The sequence below is a fragment of the Bombina bombina genome, chromosome 9, assembly GCF_027579735.1.
Source record: "Bombina bombina isolate aBomBom1 chromosome 9, aBomBom1.pri, whole genome shotgun sequence".
NCBI lineage: Eukaryota > Metazoa > Chordata > Amphibia > Anura > Bombinatoridae > Bombina > Bombina bombina.
The window spans coordinates 160471746-160490808 of NC_069507.1; the positions used below are offsets into that span (position 1 = coordinate 160471746).

General features: G+C 39.2%; 1 protein-coding gene across 1 annotated transcript in view; it reads left to right on the top strand.

Moving 5' to 3' along the window:
• The window catches only part of ARL3 (ADP ribosylation factor like GTPase 3), a 135718-nt gene extending 118843 nt beyond the window's left edge, over window positions 1-16875 (top strand). Inside the window, exon 7 of the mRNA XM_053692949.1 lies at window positions 16032-16875. Within this exon, the coding sequence (XP_053548924.1) occupies window positions 16032-16079 (48 nt within the window). The 3' untranslated portion in view covers window positions 16080-16875. The remainder of the gene's footprint in view (window positions 1-16031) is intronic.
• Window positions 16876-19063: the final 2188 nt, after the last annotated feature.

Sequence of the window (19063 nt, forward strand, 5' to 3'; positions counted from 1 at the left end):
ATTGGCAGGAGTCCATGAGACCCACCTTTTTTATGGTGGTTATTATTTTTGTATAAAGCACAATTATTCCAAATTCTTTATTTTGATGCTTTTTACTCCTTTCTTTGTTACCCCCACTACTTGGCTATTCGCCACCTCCATAGGAGGCAAAGTTTGTAAAAACTGAATTGTGGGGTGTGGTGAGGGGTGTATTTATAGGCATTTTGAGGTTTGGTAAACTTTGCCCCTCCTGGTAGGATTGTATATCCCATACGTCACTAGCTCATGGACTCTTGCCAATATGAAATAAATTCATTTATCAGCTAAGTTCTTACATAAATTATGTTTTTTAGATGTATTTTACAACAAAAGGCTGCAAAATAAATGATCAATGTGTATTGCAATAATGTTTCACTTGCAATAAAAAAAATATTTTATGTGTTGTTGAAATGTCAATTTTAATGGTCCTTTAATTAAAATAGTACTGATACAGCTGAATTAAATTGAATTCTTTCACTAGTTTTTGTTTTTTTACACCAATTAAAGCCATAGGAAAAGTGCTAAGGAAATATGTGATTTTTTTGTGTTTTATTCTACAACCAGTACTGTGGTTAAGATTCCTGCTTTACAGTCTACTTGCTTACACTGCTGCTGACTCTTTACCCTGGCTGCCATCCACACTTTCACAGCTGCCTCTTCCACACGTCCTCAGTGAATGCTTTCTTTTCTCATTGGCAGTGAGAGAGTCTCTCCTCCCATTCTTTTCTCTAACTGTTCATTTCTTCCTAAAGGGTCATCTAAGGCTTTTTGTCTCTGCACAGTTTTTTTCACCCATCTTTATTTCATAAGTATTTTAAGAGACAGAGGGGGGGGCAGAAAAATAACATCTTCATTTCTAGTTCCTCCTACAAGATAATCCACCCCATTTCCCCAGGGTTAACTGGTTGTTATGCTTTGCTTTGATATTAGCGTATTATCTGAATTCACCACTAGGAGAGGCAGAGAGACATTTTTATTTTTAAAGAAATACCATTTGTCACATCAAATCTGCATTTCCTTTTTATTTTCTATTCTGTAGAATTGCTGTGGTTAAAGCTAATTCGCTAGTGTTAACTGAAACGCCAACAAATCTTTCACTTGCAGACCCTGATCCTTTTACTGTTTCTTTCAGCACTTGTGTTTGTTTCATCCTTCACCTCATGTGGATTTGGAGATTTTTTTATTACTAACCCTTTTTTTATTCCACTAAAATGGTTTGCCTTTAAATGACAGCTGTAATGGTTTGTGTTTATATAACACTGAGCTATGTATCTGAAGATCATTGCGAGAGACTGTAACAGCTGTTTGCTACAAGATATTGAATATGGGTATAGATGGATATATGTGATATTTAATATTTTATAAAGCAATTTCTTGCAGAAATGCTGTGTGTTTTGCTTGATCCTCCTTCATATGCCATAAGTTATTTTTATTCTGACTCCGTACTATGCAAGAGATTGCATTGATGTGTCAGCAAATGGTCAGGCAGCATAATCACATCTCTGTGTGGGATGTAAGAAATGCGAGGATATTTTCAGCTGTTACTGTGCTAGGACTTGGAGAGTTCTTTATTAAAATTGAATAGTTTCTAAGCTACCAAATAAAACCAATTTCACTCCACCATATTCTCCATACAGTTTCATATAACTTGGTATTATCTGCTAAATATTAAACATATTATCTCATCCTGATTATTTGTTTGTTTGATTTCATTTTCAAATTAATTGTACATGACAGAGGAATTAAGGCTGTCGCAAAAATGAGTTATTTATCACTAATAATGTCCCTTGGTTAGCATCTCTTAGCAGAGTTTTAATTGATGTGTTTAAAAAAAATAAAGGAACACAATTTTCACTTATACTTTCTTTGTTTATTTGAGAGATGGACATATCATCATCATCAAGCAGTAAACCAACAGTGATTTAACCTCTTATGTGACAGAAAGGTACAAGCAGCAGTGAATATGTAACTGGGGTGGTAGACTCACAGCAAACTGATTCACCTTCAGACAATGGCATCAGGCTTTGAATTGTAGTTCACATAAGCATGTTAGAATTGCAATTCCCAGTATGCTGCGCACATTTGAGGGAGTACATCTGCGCAATTTAAAATGAGGCTGTGACAATATGCAGGTAATAAAAACAGGGCTACATCTTAGTCCCAGGTCCACTTTTTGCAGCTATCTGGCACCATTGATTTTCCCAGACCTACCCTAAAGTAACATCACATTGTTGTTTTGGGATTTATTTATTTTTAAATGCGGTTACAAATACAGCCAGTTTAAGTATCGCTCTGCACATCTGAACTGGCCAGAAGCGGACGTTTTATACTTTCTCATGCTATATGTACTGCTCTACTACTTGTGATGCGCTCACCAGAGAAAGTCTACATTTTTATCATACAGCCATTTGATATTATGATAGTAATTTGTTTTGTTTCCATTACCATACTGTGCAGTATATGTTTTATTAACATATGGCCAGCTATTCCCATTTGCATTGCAGAGTAAAAGAGGAAGACAGTGACTTAATATGCAGCATATGTAGTTAAAAGGACCCTGCTTTATAAGAAATCTCCAATCACAGCGCACCCTACCCAATCACTTCCAATGAAAAATTCTCCTTTAGCAAAAATGTAACCTGATTTGTTTTGCTGAATAAAAATGCAATTATTTTTTCTGAGCAACCCAATCCTTCCTCTTTTTCGTTAAATCTTAAAGGTTAAGTCAAATTTAAAACTTTCACTGGTCAGAGCATGCAATTTTAAACTTTCAAATTTACTTCTGTTACCTAATTATTTGAAATTATTTGATTTTTTTCTCTTGTTTATACTTTGTTAGAATGCTTTCCTTGGTAGGCTCAGGAGAATCAATGCACTGCTGTGAACTAGCTCCTGGGGGGTCGATCCGATATAAAGCGTCGCCCGCAAAAGCCGGCGACGCCAATATTTTACGCTGATTTGGGTATCACATATACGGCGTAACCTAGAAGTTACGCACGTATATTTCTGCCGTCGCCCGTAGTTTTTTGGGCCATAGGCAGGTATACCAAACCAGCGCAGTTTGGTATCCAATATGCAGCGTAAGGACTTACGTGGCGAAAATGGAGAAAACTTACTCCATTTTCACCTCGCCACAAAAAGCAGCCGTAAGAAGCCTTACGCTGACTATTGGAGCCCCCGTAACTCCCTAAACTGGCTGCTAAAATAAACCTAACACCTAACGCATGCGCAATGTCTATCTACCTGTCAACCGCAATCCCCCCCCCCCCCCCCGAAATCCCTAATAAAGTTATTAACCCCTAAACCGCCGCTCCCGGACCCCGCCGCCATCTACATAAACTAACCCCCTACTGTGAGCCCCTAAAACCGCTGCCATCTACCTTATCTATCCCCTAATTAGAACCCCTTACACCGCTGTCATCTACCTTATCTATCCCGTAATCTGACCCCTTACACCGCCGCCACCTATATAAAAATTATTAACCCCTAATTTAATCTACCTACCCCGCCGCCAGCTATGTTATCTATATTAACCCTAAGTATATTATAGTTAATATAGTTATTACATTATATATATTAACTATATTAACCCTAATTATATTAGGGTTAATATAGTTACTATAGTATTTATATTAACTATATTAACTCTATCTAACCCTAACACCCCTAACTAAATTTATATTAAATTAATCTAATTCATTTATAAACTAAAATATTCCTATTTAAATCTAAATACTTACCTATAAAATAAACCCTAAGATAGCTACAATATAATTAATAATTACATTGTAGCTATGTTAGGGTTAATATTTATTTTACAGGTAAATTGTTAATTATTTTAACTAGGTATAATAGATATTAAATAGTTATTAACTATTTAATATCTACCTAGTTAAAATAATTACCCAATTACCTGTAAAATAAATCCTAACCTAAGTTACAAATACACCTACACTATCAATAAATTTAATAAACTACAAACATCTATCTAAAAATACAATTAAATTAACTAAACTAAATTACAAAAAATAAAAAAAAATTACAAGATTTTTAAGCTAATTACACCTATTCTAAGCCCCCTAATAAAATAATAAACCCCCAAAATAAAACAAATTCCCTGCCCTATTCTAAATTAAACAAATTTCAAAGCTCTTTACCTTACCAGCCCTTAAAAGGGCCTTTTGTGGGGCATGCCCCAAAGAATTCAGCTCTTTTGCATACAACAAATACAATCCCCCCCCCATTACAAACCCACCACCCACATACCCCTATTCTAAAACCACCCAAACCCCCCTTAAAAAAGCCTAACACTACCCCCCTGAAGATCTCCCTACCTTGTCTTCACCACACCGGGCCGAACTCCTGATCCGATCCGGGCGATGTCTTCCTCCAAGCGGCAAAGAAGAATTCTTCCTCCGGCGATGTCTTCCTCCAAGCAGCAAAGAAGAATTCTTCCTCCGGCGACGTCTTCCTCCACGCGGGCAGCAAAGTCTTCATTCTTCCGGCGGCATCTTCAATCTTCTTTCTTCGCTCCGCCGCTGCGGAGCATCCATCCAGGCCGACGACTGAACGACGAATGAGGTACCTTTAAATGACATCATCCAAGATGGCGTCCGCCGAATTCCGATTGGCTGATAGGATTCTATCAGCCAATCGGAATTAAGTTAAAAAAATCTGATTGGCTGATTGAATCAGCCAATCAGATTCAAGTTCAATCCGATTGGCTGATCCAATCAGCCAATCAGATTGAGCTCGCATTCTATTGGCTGATCGGAAAAACAATAGAATGCGAGCTCAATCTGATTGGCTGATTGGATCAGCCAATCGGATTGAACTTGAATCTGATTGGCTGATTCAATCAGCCAATCAGATTTTTTTAACTTAATTCCGATTGGCTGATAGAATCCTATCAGCCAATCGGAATTCGGCGGACGCCATCTTGGATGACGTCATTTAAAGGTACCTCATTCGTCGTTCAGTCGTCGGCCTGGATGGATGCTCCGCGGCGGCGGAGCGAAGAAAGAAGATTGAAGATGCCGCCGGAAGAATGAAGACTTTGCTGCCGCTTGGAGGAAGACGTCGCCGGAGGAAGAATTCTTCTTTGCCGCTTGGAGGAAGACATCGCCGGAGGAAGAATTCTTCTTTGCCGCTTGGAGGAAGACATTGCCCGGATCGGATCAGGAGTTCGGCCCGGTGTGGTGAAGACAAGGTAGGGAGATCTTCAGGGGGTTAGTGTTAGGCTTTTTTAAGGGGGGTTTGGGTGGTTTTAGAATAGGGGTATGTGGGTGGTGGGTTGTAATGGGGGGGGATTGTATTTGTTGTATGCAAAAGAGCTGAATTCTTTGGGGCATGCCCCACAAAAGGCCCTTTTAAGGGCTGGTAAGGTAAAGAGCTTTGAAATTTGTTTAATTTAGAATAGGGCAGGGAATTTGTTTTATTTTGGGGGTTTATTATTTTATTAGGGGGCTTAGAATAGGTGTAATTAGCTTAAAAATCTTGTAATCTTTTTTTATTTTTTGTAATTTAGTGTTTGTTTTTTTTGTAATTAGTTTAGTTAATTTAATTGTATTTTTAGATAGATGTTTGTAGTTTATTAATTTATTGATAGTGTAGGTGTATTTGTAACTTAGGTTAGGATTTATTTTACAGGTAATTGGGTAATTATTTTAACTAGGTAGATATTAAATAGTTAATAACTATTTAATATCTATTATACCTAGTTAAAATAATTAACAATTTACCTGTAAAATAAATATTAACCCTAACATAGCTACAATGTAATTATTAATTATATTGTAGCTATCTTAGGGTTTATTTTATAGGTAAGTATTTTAGATTTAAATAGGAATATTTTAGTTTATAAATGAATTAGATTAATTTATATAAATTTAGTTAGGGGTGTTAGGGTTAGATAGAGTTAATATAGTTAATATAAATACTATAGTAACTATATTAACCCTAATATAATTAGGGTTAATATAGTTAATATATATAATGTAATACCTATATTAACTATAATATACTTAGGGTTAATATAGATAATATAGCTGGCGGCGGGGTAGGTAGATTAAATTAGGGGTTAATCATTTTAATAGAGATGGCGGCGGTGTAAGGGGCTTACATTAGGGGTTAATAATTTTAATATAGATGACGGCGGTGTTAGGGGCTCACTTTAGGGGGTTATAGATATAATATAGCTGGCGGCGGGGTACGGGAGCGGCGGTTTAGGGGTTAATAGCTTTTTTATTGTTAGCCTAGTGAGGGGGGATAGCGGATAGAGGGTTAGACGTGTCGGGCTATGTTAGGGAGGCGTGTTAGACTTGTCGGGCTATGTTAGGGAGGCGTGTTAGACAGTGCGGGTGTTTTAGACTTTAGTCAGGTTTTATAGGCGCCGGCAGTTTCTAACGTGGCGCAAGTCACTGGCGACGCCAGAAATTTGTACTTGCGCAGATTTCTGGACATCGCTGGTTTGTGAGACTTACGGCACGTTAGCATCTGACGGCGACTTATATGGGATAGCTCGAGTTGCGAGCTGAAACTGCGGTCGACGCCGGTTCCCTCGCTTGCGCCGCAAACTGCGATCTATATCGGATCGCGCCCCTGATTGGTGGCATATATGCCTCTTTTCATTGGCTCACCCAATGTGTTCAGCTACCACCCAGTAGTCCATTGCCACTCCTTCAGCAAAGGATATCAAGAGATTAAATCAATTTTGATAATATAAATATTCTGGAGTTCTTTGTAAAATTGTATGCATTATCTGAAGCATGAAAGAAAAAAAAATGTTTCATTTGCCTTTAAAGTGCTTATGAAATCTCATAGCATTTTCTCCAACATAGGTGTGTCCGGTCCACGGCGTCATCCTTACTTGTGGGATATTCTCTTCCCCAACAGGAAATGGCAAAGAGCCCAGCAAAGCTGGTCACATGATCCCTCCTAGGCTCCGCCTTCCCCAGTCATTCTCTTTGCCGTTGTACAGGCAACATCTCCACGGAGATGGCTTAGAGTTTTTTAGTGTTTAACTGTAGTTTTTATTATTCAATCAAGAGTTTGTTATTTTAAAATAGTGCTGGTATGTACTATTTACTCTGAAACAGAAAAGAGATGAAGATTTCTGTTTGTAAGAGGAAAATGATTTTAGCAACCGTTACTAAAATCGATGGCTTTTCCACACAGGACTGTTGAGAGGAATTAACTTCAGTTGGGGGAACAGTGAGCAGACTTTTGCTGCTTGAGGTATGACACATTCTAACAAGACGATGTAATGCTGGAAGCTGTCATTTTCCCTATGGGATCCGGTAAGCCATTTTATTACAGACAGTAAATAAGGGCTTCACAAGGGCTTTTTAAGACTGTAGACATTTTCTGGGCTAAATCGATTTATATATAAACATATTTTATACTCCATAGCCTTGAGGAATTATTTTAATCTTGGGAATTTTGTAAAATAACCGGCAGGCACTGTATTGGACACCTTATTCTCTAGGGGCTTTCCCTAATCATAGGCAGAGTCTCATTTTCGCGCCTGTATTGCGCACTTGTTTTTGAGAAGCATGACATGCAGATGCATGTGTGAGGAGCTCTGATACATAGAAAAGACTTTCTGAAGGCGTCATTTGGTATCGCATTCCCCTTTGGGCTTGGTTGGGTCTCAGCAAAGCAGATACCAGGGACTGTAAAGGGGTTAAATATAAAAATTATTATTTTAAGGGTTAAAGCTTCCAAATTTGGTGTGCAATACTTTTAAGGCTTTAAGGACACTGTGGTGAAATTTTGGTGAATTTTGAACAATTCCCTTCATACTTTTTCGCAATTGCAGTAATAAAGTGTGTTCAGTTTAAAATTTAAAGTGACAGTAACGGTTTTTATTTTAAAACGTTTTTGTACTTTGTTATCAAGTTTATGCCTGTTTAACATGTCTGAACTGCCAGATAGACTGTGTTCTGAATGTGGGGAAGCCAAGGTCCCTTCTCATTTAAATAGATGTGATTTATGTGACACAAAATTTAGAGAAAATGATGCCCAAGATGATTCCTCAAGTGAGGGGGAGTAAGCATGGTACTGCATCATCCCCTCCTTCGTCTACACCAGTCTTGCCCACACAAGAGGCCCCTAGTACATCTAGCGCGCCAATACTCCTTACTATGCAACAATTAACGGCTGTAATGGATAATTCTATCAAAAACATTTTAGCCAAAATGCCCCACTTATCAGCGAAAGCGCGACTGCTCTGTTTTAGAAAATACTGAAGAGGCATGAGGACGCTGATGATATTGTTTCTGAAGGGGCCCCTACACCAGTCTGAGGGGCCAGGGAGGTTTTGTCTGAGGGAGAAATTTCAGATTCAGGGAAAATTTCTCAACAAGCTGAACCTGATGTGATTACATTAAATTTAAGTTGGAACATCTCCGCGCTCTGCTTAAGGAGGTGTTATCCACTCTGGATGATTGTGAGAATTTGGTCATCCCAGAGAAACTATGTAAAATGGACAAGTTCCTAGAGGTCCCCGGGGCCCCCCGAAGCTTTTCCTATACCCAAGCGGGTGCGGACATTGTAAATAAAGAATGGGGAAAGGCCCGGTATACCTTTCGTCCCTCCCCCCATATTTAAAAAATTGTTTCCTATGGTCGACCCCAGAAAGGACTTATGGCAGACAGTCCCCAAGGTCGAGGGGGCGGGTTTCTACTCTAAACAAAACGCACCACTATACCCATAGAAGATAGTTGTGCTTTCAAAGATCCTATGGATAAAAAATTAGAAGGTTTGCTTAAAAAGATGTTTGTTCAGCAAGGTTACCTTCTACAACCAATTTCATGCATTGTCCCTGTCACTACAGCCGCGTGTTTCTGGTTCGATGAGCTAGAAAAGGCGATCGCTAGTAATTCTCCTTCTTATGAGGAGATTATGGACAGAATCCGTGCTCTCAAATTGGCTAATTCTTTCACCCTAGACGCCACTTTGCAATTGGCTAGGTTAGCGGCGAAAAATTCTGGGTTTGCTATTGTGGCGCGCAGAGCGCTTTGGTTAAAATCTTGGTCAGCGGATGCGTCTTCCAAGAACAAATTGCTTAACATTCCTTTCAAGGAAAAAACGCTGTTTGGCCCTGACTTGAAAGAGATTATCTCTGATATCACTGGGGGCAAGGGCCACGCCCTTCCTCAGGATAGGTCTTTCAAGGCCAAAAATAAACCTAATTTCGTCCCTTTCGTAGAAACGGACCAGCCCCAAGTGCTACGTCCTCTAAGCAAGAGGGTAATACTTCTCAAGCCAAGCCAGCCTGGAGACCAATGCAAGGCTGGAACAAGGGAAAGCAGGCCAAGAAACCTGCCACTGCTACCAAGACAGCATGAGATGTTGGCCCCCGATCCGGGACCGGATCTGGTGGGGGGCAGACTCTCTCTCTTCGCTCAGGCTTGGGCAAGAGATGTTCTGGATCCTTGGGCGCTAGAAATAGTCTCCCAAGGTTATCTTCTGGAATTCAAAGGGCTTCCCCCAAGGGGGAGGTTCCACAGGTCTCAATTGTCTTCAGACCACATAAAAAAACAGGCATTCTTACATTGTGTAGAAGACCTGTTAAAAATGGGAGTGATTCATCCTGTTCCATTAGGAGAACAAGGGATGGGGTTCTACTCCAATCTGTTCGTAGTTCCCAAAAAAGAGGGAACGTTCAGACCAATCTTAGATCTCAAGATCCTAAACAAGTTTCTCAAGGTTCCATCGTTCAAAATGGAAACCATTTTGAACGATTCTTCCTTCCATCCAGGAAGGTCAATTCATGACCACGGTGGATTTAAAGGATGCGTATCTACATATTCCTATCCACAGGGAACATCATCGGTTCCTAAGGTTCGCATTCCTGGACAAGCATTACCAGTTCGTGGCACTTCCGTTCGGATTAGCCACTGCTCCAAGGATTTTCACAAAGGTACTAGGGTCCCTTCTAGCGGTGCTAAGACCAAGGGGCATTGCAGTAGTACCTTACTTGGACGACATTCTGATTCAAGCGTCGTCCCTTCCTCTAGCAAAGGCTCACACGGACATTGTCCTGGCCTTTCTCAGATCTCACGGATGAAAGTGAACGTAGAAAAGAGTTCTCTATCTCCGTCAACGAGGGTTCCCTTCTTGGGAACAATAATAGACTCCTTAGAAATGAGGATTTTTCTGACAGAGGCCAGAAAAACAAAACTTCTAAACTCTTGTCAAATACTTCATTCCGTTCCTCTTCCTTCCATAGCGCAGTGCATGGAAGTAATAGGTTTGATGGTAGCGGCAATGGACATAGTTCCTTTTGCGCGCATTCATCTAAGACCATTACAACTGTGCATGCTCAGTCAGTGGAAGGGGGACTATACAGACTTGTCTCCGACGATACAAGTAAATCAGAGGACCAGAGATTCACTCCGTTGGTGGCTGTCCCTGGACAATCTGTCACAGGGGATGAGCTTCCGCAGACCAGAGTGGGTCATTGTCACGACCAACGCCAGTCTGATGGGCTGGGGCGCGGTCTGGGGACCCCTGAAAGCTCAGGGTCTTTGGTCTCGGGAAGAATCTCTTCTACCGATAAATATTCTGGAACTGAGAGCGATACTCAATGCTCTCAAGGCTTGGCCTCAGCTAGCAAAGGCCAAGTTCATACGGTTTCAATCAGACAACATGACGACTGTTGCGTACATCAACCATCAGGGGGGAACAAGGAGTTCCCTGGCGATGGAAGAAGTGACCAAAATCATTCAATGGGCGGAGACTCACTCCTGCCACTTGTCTGCAATCCACATCCCAGGAGTGGAAAATTGGGAAGCGGATTTTCTGAGTCGTCAGACATTACATCCGGGGGAGTGGGAACTCCATCCGGAAATCTTTGCCCACATTACTCAACTGTGGGGCATTCCAGACATGGATCTGATGGCCTCTCGTCAGAACTTCAAGGTTCCTTGCTACGGGTCCAGATCCAGGGATCCCAAGGCGACTCTAGTAGATGCACTAGTAGCACCTTGGACCTTCAAACTAGCTTATGTATTCCCGCCGTTTCCTCTCATCCCCAGGCTGGTAGCCAGGATCAATCATGAGAGGGCATCGGTGATCTTGATAGCTCCTGCGTGGCCACGCAGGACTTGGTATGCAGACCTGGTGAATATGTCATCGGCTCCACCATGGAAGCTACCTTTGAGACGAGACCTTCTTGTTCAGGGTCCGTTCGAACATCCGAATCTGGTTTCACTCCAACTGACTGCTTGGAGATTGAACGCTTGATCTTATCAAAGCGAGGGTTCTCAGATTCTGTTATTGATACTCTTGTTCAGGCCAGAAAGCCTGTAACTAGAAAAATTTACCACAAAATATGGAAAAAATATATCTGTTGGTGTGAATCTAAAGGATTCCCTTGGGACAAGGTAAAAATTCCTAGATTCTATCCTTTCTTCAAGAAGGATTGGAGAAAGGATTATCTGCAAGTTCCTTGAAGGGACAGATTTCTGCCTTGTCTGTGTTACTTCACAAAAAGCTGGCAGCTGTGCCAGATGTTCAAGCCTTTGTTCAGGCTCTGGTTAGAATCAAGCCTGTTTACAAACCTTTGACTCCTCCTTGGAGTCTCAATTTAGTTCTTTCAGTTCTTCAGGGGGTTCCGTTTGAACCCTTACATTCCGTTGATATTAAGTTATTATCTTGGAAAGTTTTGTTTTTGGTTGCAATTTCTTCTGCTAGAAGAGTTTCAGAATTATCTGCTCTGCAGTGTTCTCCTCCTTATCTGGTGTTCCATGCAGATAAGGTGGTTTTACGTACTAAACCTGGTTTTCTTCCGAAAGTTGTTTCTAACAAAAACATTAACCAGGAGATAGTCGTGCCTTCTTTGTGTCCGAATCCAGTTTCAGAAGGAACGTTTGTTGCACAATTTGGATGTTGTTCGCGCTCTAAAATTCTATTTAGATGCTACAAAGGATTTTAGACAAACATCTTCCTTGTTTGTTGTTTATTCTGGTAAAAGGAGAGGTCAAAAAGCAACTTCTACCTCTCTCTCTTTTTGGATTAAAAGCATCATCAGATTGGCTTATGAGACTGCCGGACGGCAGCCTCCTGAAAGAATCACAGCTCATTCCACTAGGGCTGTGGCTTCCACATGGGCCTTCAAGAACGAGGCTTCTGTTGATCAGATATGTAAGGCAGCGACTTGGTCTTCACTGCACACTTTTACCAAATTTTACAAGTTTGATACTTTTGCTTCTTCTCAGGCTATTTTTGGGAGAAAGGTTTTGCAAGCCGTGGTGCCTTCCATTTAGGTGACCTGATTTGCTCCCTCCCTTCATCCGTGTCCTAAAGCTTTGGTATTGGTTCCCACAAGTAAGGATGACGCCGTGGACCGGACACACCTATGTTGGAGAAAACAGAATTTATGTTTACCTGATAAATTACTTTCTCCAACGGTGTGTCCGGTCCACGGCCCGCCCTGGTTTTTTAATCAGGTCCGATAATTTATTTTCTTTAACTACAGTCACCACGGTATCATATGATTTCTCCTATGCAAATATTCCTCCTTTACGTCGGTCGAATGACTGGGGAAGGCGGAGCCTAGGAGGGATCATGTGACCAGCTTTGCTGGGCTCTTTGCCATTTCCTGTTGGGGAAGAGAATATCCCACAAGTAAGGATGACGCCGTGGACCGGACACACCGTTGGAGAAAGTAATTTATCAGGTAAACATAAATTCTGTTTTTTCTGCAAATTTACAGTCAAATATCTGTGCACCCTAATTTTATCTACATTCTGTTTTTAATTAACCTACCAAGGAATGACAACATATAAATAATGAATCATTAATAATTAATACAGTTGCTACTACTTTGGAATTCGTTATGTATTTACTAGATCATGATATGAAGAATGACACAAATTAAAAGAACACTAAACACCTCTTGCTTTTGTGTAACAATTGTGTCTGTCCCTCACTTATTAGAGAGGTTAAACACCAAATCCCAAACCCAAACTGTTTCTATTTGATAGGGACAGTCCCTTATTCTAAGTTCTGACCTTCTGAGTCAGCCATATGTCCCTATTTGCAGAATTCCATTTAGTTCCACGCATCATCCACCTGTGACCTTCCCCCTCTTGACATGGCCACGCCCACAAAATGGTGACATCCCCCTCCATGCTTCTCGACCTTGTGAGTCCCTAATACCTAGCCACAAATATTGGGTTGTATGAAATTCTGTGATCTAGCTTTTCTTTAAAGTGCTGAAAATTGCCTAGACCAGCTATGTGACTGCTCAGACTGCATTACAGCTTGCCCTAATTGTCTACATTTTAAGGGAGATAAAGCATATTTATCTTATCAGTGTGTTAAAGAGATATTAAACACTGTGTGATTTGTTAGCTCATTTATAATTTCCTCCCTTATAACGGCCTCATCAGAGAAGAATGAGAATGAGATTAATATGTTTAAACCTATATTACAAACTGGTGTTGCCCAGTACTTTATAGTCCCTAGTTATTCACTAATTTAACAACTTACTGTAATGGTAAAAAAATACATCTTCATATCATATCTAGCAATTATTTATTGTCCCTTTAAAGTAGTTCTGCACATACTTAATAAAGTGACAGTTTTGAAGATAGATACATTGTAGAGGAAAAATGACATCTTATAATTCTTTAGAGCATGTCCTTTTTGTACTACTCCTACTGGACTCTGTGTTTTAACCCCTACAAAGGGTCCTGCAGCCACAGAGAAATGCTGCTCCCGAACAGGAAACAGTCAGTGAGCCAGTTGGCAACAGCATTCACAGAAACCCGCCAATCATCGGTTGTGTTCAGCTCATGAGCTGCATTGCTTGTTTTAAAACCTTTATTTTGTATGTAGGTCTTCTGTAGTATTCTAGGTAGGCCCGGGCTCCGCCCCCAGTGCAATCATCCATTGCTATGTATCTGGCTCTCCTTTCTAGTTGTATAATGAACATAATGAAATTGATGGTTTTTATCTAACATTAATAAACAGATTCCGCTTCTGGTTTCCTTCTCATAGCTGTCTTTCCTGCCATTTCAAGTTTGGGACCGGAAAAAAACAGTTTCGTAAAATACAGCATCCAATAATGTTCTCAGCTTGTAAAATGCCACGAGTATATGCCTGAGCTGCCAGCAATAGGTTGCACATTTATTGTCCTGCAACTTTGGGTTGTTTATAAAATAAAAGTACCAGATATATCCCAGCGTCAACAAATATTTATATCTTTTAAGTGGTCTCAGCTGCTCTGGTTCGGCCAGTAAACCCACATTAAAAATGAATGAGGCACTTTGTCTCATGTTTGGCATTATGATGCAGTTAGATATCAAGCTACAAAGGCAGTGGGTGACATCATTCTAGAATCAAATTTGATACTTTAGCCGATTTTTTTTTTTCTTTCTTTTTCTTGACTGCATTTATTATAACTCAGTGAGGAAATGTGTGTGTGTGTGTGTGTGTGTGTGTGTGTGTGTGTGTGTGTGTGTGTGTGCTAGCATTGATTAAAGTTAAGTTACATTACTGTATCCATACCATTTGATTGTTTTATGATTATGTATTAAACTAGTACTATCATTTCAGTATTCTGTTTTTCTGGAACGTCCATTCTTTCATATTATCTGTCATGCATTTGAAAGTCTTTCTTGAAAAAAGTTTAATACTAGAAGTAAATTGGAAACTTTTCTTAAAATTGTATGTTCTTTCTTTATTGCAAAATAACAATTTTAGGTTCCATGTCCCTTTTAATAATAATGATTTATAGTTTCAATAAGATGTCCTTCCTACTGTTTGTACAATGTATCATCTGTCTGAATGGTTTCATCAGAAATTGGGCTTTTTAATAAAATCATTTTGTTTGTTCTAGTTAAATAATAATATACAGCCTAGGCCAATATTTTGTTTGTTATGGTTAGAGTTTATCCTGTAAAAAAAACATCTTAATTAATGAAAGCTTCTAGGGAATTGAGCTAAAAAATTAAATTCAGGATGAATAACCTTTTAGTTGTCTTTCTCCCTTTAAGGGCAAAAAATGTTCCACTTATAGGGTCCAATTGTTTTTAAAGGGACATTGTACACTAGCTTTTTCTTTACATAAATGTTTTGTAGATGATCCATTTATATAGCCTATCTAGGTGTGTTTTTGTAAAATTTATAGTTTTACTTATTTTTTAAATAACATTGTGCTGATTTTCAGACTCCTAACCAAGCCCTAAAGTTTTAGATGTATACTGATGTATACAGACTTCAGATTGCTTCTGTTTGTATAATGGGTCTTTTCATATGCAGGGGAGGAGGTTATGCTATCAGCCCCTTTCAGTGAGTGTCCCAGGCTTATCTCATTAACTGTTAAATTGGGAGCTTCTAAGTAAGTTTTTAAAAGGTTTTACATTGGCTACTGATATCAGTATCTGTGCATATTATTCTTTATAGTAATGTCTATAACATGCAATTAAATTAAAATTGGTGTATACTGTCCCTTTAATACATTTATTTTGACCATACAGAACAGTCCCAAAGTAGTCAGGTGGCCTGGTTTGTCCTCAAGAAAACAATATATCCACTGCAACTTGGTATATCTGGGTCATAACAAACAAATGGAGTTCATTATCTTTTAACATCAGTTCACTTTAAAGGGACATATAAAATGCTCTAACGTGTTAACTTTTTATGATAGCACTGTTGCTTTCTCCAAATGTCAACTTCAGAGCAGCAGTGCACTACTAGGAGATAGCTGAACACATCTGGTGAGTCAATAACCAGAGGTATATGTTTGTAGCCTCCAAACACCAGCTAGCTCCCAGTACTGCGTTGCTGCTTCCACAAAGGATAGCTAAATAACAAAGTAAATGTGATCGCAAAAGTAAAATGAAAAGATTCTTAAAATGGCATGCTCTGTTTGAACCATTAGTTACATTTTGATTTTGATGTCCCTTTAAATGTAGACATAGGTATGTCATTTTGGTGCATAACTAATATGTGATTGATTACTCCATTAATCAGTATTTATTATGTTGTTTTTCTTTAAGGATGGAATGAATTGGGTCTGCAAAAATGTCAACGCAAAGAAGAAATAAAACAAAGAATGTGCACTGTAATGATGCAGACAGCAACGTCCAGACACAGAACTGCTACTTTATGACCAAAATTGTTTCCACCTGTGTTTTTAGAGGACTTAAAGGTCACTACTCACATTCTCCCCCCACTGGCACAGGATAAAATTTAAATAAAGGCTTTATACATTAGCCTACAGTAGCTTATTCCAAATACACCATGTCTAAACTATTTTGTTGCCTGCAAGGCTTTCGCTTAAAATAGTACGTTGAGATTTTCCAACCTAGAGATAAACCGTGTATATTTAACAGAACTTTAATTGATTTAGACTGAACTTTAAAGTGATACTATCTGTTCAGAAAGTGTATTTAGTAGGTACCTATATGCCATTTTTAGATAGCAGTGTTCCTTTAGAAATCTTTTACGATACAAAGAGGATTTATTTAATGCTTGGGTGACAACCATGAAACACTATGAATTCACTGCAAAATCATAAATGACTGTGACCTATACAGTGTATACTTTATAAAGTTAATTTGTTTCTCACACAGGGTTAACTTGTAGATGTGGCAAATGTGGTCCACAGTTTGCGCAGATTTAAATGTTATCAGTCATCATTTGAAACACTTACACTTAGCATGTTCTACCTTTTTTTTATTTCGTTATTTAAACAGTAGTAACTTTCCAGTTTTCTCATTTTGTATAAAATGTTACGTGTGCTAATAGCATCCTGAAGACTTATTTTGTCACTAGTACAGTTTACGAATATGCAATACAGATTGTTTAAAAAAATAAATTGTAAAAAAAACTCTCAGAAAATAGATTTTTATTAGTTTTTTTGTTGATATAGCAGTTTTATTTTAAATACAGTTTATTTAGAAAAGTGTCCTCAGATTGCAGACAAAAATCTTTGTATTGTTTTACAGTCGTCTATTCATGGAGCAGCCCCCCTAAAATGTAAATGCCACAGTAAAGTAAAATATTTATTAAAGAAAAATAATGTAGTATTATTATTACAAGATGTGTCTAGATCATGGAAAATATTATGGACTAATATACATATACAGGGAGTGCAGAATTATTAGGCAAGTTGTATTTTTGAGGATTAATTTTATTATTGAACAACAACCATGTTCTCAATGAACCCAAAAAACTCATTAATATCAAAGCTGAATAGTTTTGGAAGTAGTTTTTAGTTTGTTTTTAGTTATAGCTATTTTAGGGGGATATCTGTGTGTGCATGTGACTAATACTGTGCATAATTATTAGGCAACTTAACAAAAAACAAATATATACCCATTTCAATTATTTATTTTTACCAGTGAAACCAATATAACATCTCAACATTCACAAATATACATTTCTGACATTCAAAAACAAAACAAAAACAAATCAGTGACCAATATAGCCACCTTTCTTTGCAAGGACACTCAAAAGCCTGCCATCCATGGATTCTGTCAGTGTTTTGATCTGTTCACCATCAACATTGCGTGCAGCAGCAACCACAACCTCCCAGACACTGTTCAGAGAGGTGTATTGTTTTCCCTCCTTGTAAATCTCACATTTGATGATGGACCACAGGTCCTCAATGGGGTTCAGATCAGGTGAACAAGGAGGCCATGTCATTAGATTTTCTTCTTTTATACCCTTTCTTGCCAGCCACGCTGTGGAGTACTTGGACGCGTGTGATGGAGCATTGTCCTGCATGAAAATCATGTTTTTCTTGAAGGATGCAGACTTCTTCCTGTACCACTGCTTGAAGAAGGTGTCTTCCAGAAACTGGCAGTAGGACTGGGAGTTGAGCTTGACTCCATCCTCAACCCGAAAAGGCCCCACAAGCTCATCTTTGATGATACCAGCCCAAACCAGTACTCCACCTCCACCTTGCTGGCGTCTGAGTCGGACTGGAGCTCTCTGCCCTTTACCAATCCAGCCACGGGCCCATCCATCTGGCCCATCAAGACTCACTCTCATTTCATCAGTCCATGAAACCTTAGAAAAATCAGTCTTGAGATATTTCTTGGCACAGTCTTGACGTTTCAGCTTGTGTGTCTTGTTCAGTGGTGGTCGTCTTTCAGCCTTTCTTACCTTGGCCATGTCTCTGAGTATTGCACACCTTGTGCTTTTGGGCACTCCAGTGATGTTGCAGCTCTGAAATATGGCCAAACTGGTGGCATCTTGGCAGCTGCACGCTTGGCTTTTCTCAGTTCATGGGCAGTTATTTTGCGCCTTGGTTTTTCCACACGCTTCTTGCGACCCTGTTGACTATTTTGAATGAAACGCTTGATTGTTCGATGATCACGCTTCAGAAGCTTTGCAATTTTAAGAGTGCTGCATCCCTCTGCAAGATATCTCACTATTTTTTACTTTTCTGAGCCTGTCAAGTCCTTCTTTTGACCCATTTTGCCAAAGGAAAGGAAGTTGCCTAATAATTATGCACACCTGATATAGGGTGTTGATGTCATTAGACCACACCCCTTCTCATTACAGAGATGCACATCACCTAATATGCTTAATTGATAGTAGGCTTTCGAGCCTATACAGCTTGGAGTAAGACAACATGCATAAAGAGGATGATGTGGTCAAAATACTCATTTGCCTAATAATTCTGCACTCCCTGTATACATACATATACACATGCCAGTATAATATATATTGGCGTGTGTGTTTATATGTAGTGTGTGTGTATATATATATATATATATATATATATATATATATATAAAAAGAGTATGTGACTGCGCCTCCCTCTAGTGGAATATATAATGAAGAAAAGTGTATGGGGTCACGACTCCCCTATCCCAAAACACTTACTTCCAGTGACCTCAATCAATATGAGGTAAGTAGTCACCAATCAATAAGACCTCCTCTCATAGCTGCAGAGTAAAGCCATACTTCTATCCCTCTGAGGAAGAAGGCAACTTTGAAACGTGTCAGGGACGCTGTACGGAATATACTCAGTCAACAGAGGTTCTGAGGTGTTATTTGTGATCAGGTATCCTCTGTA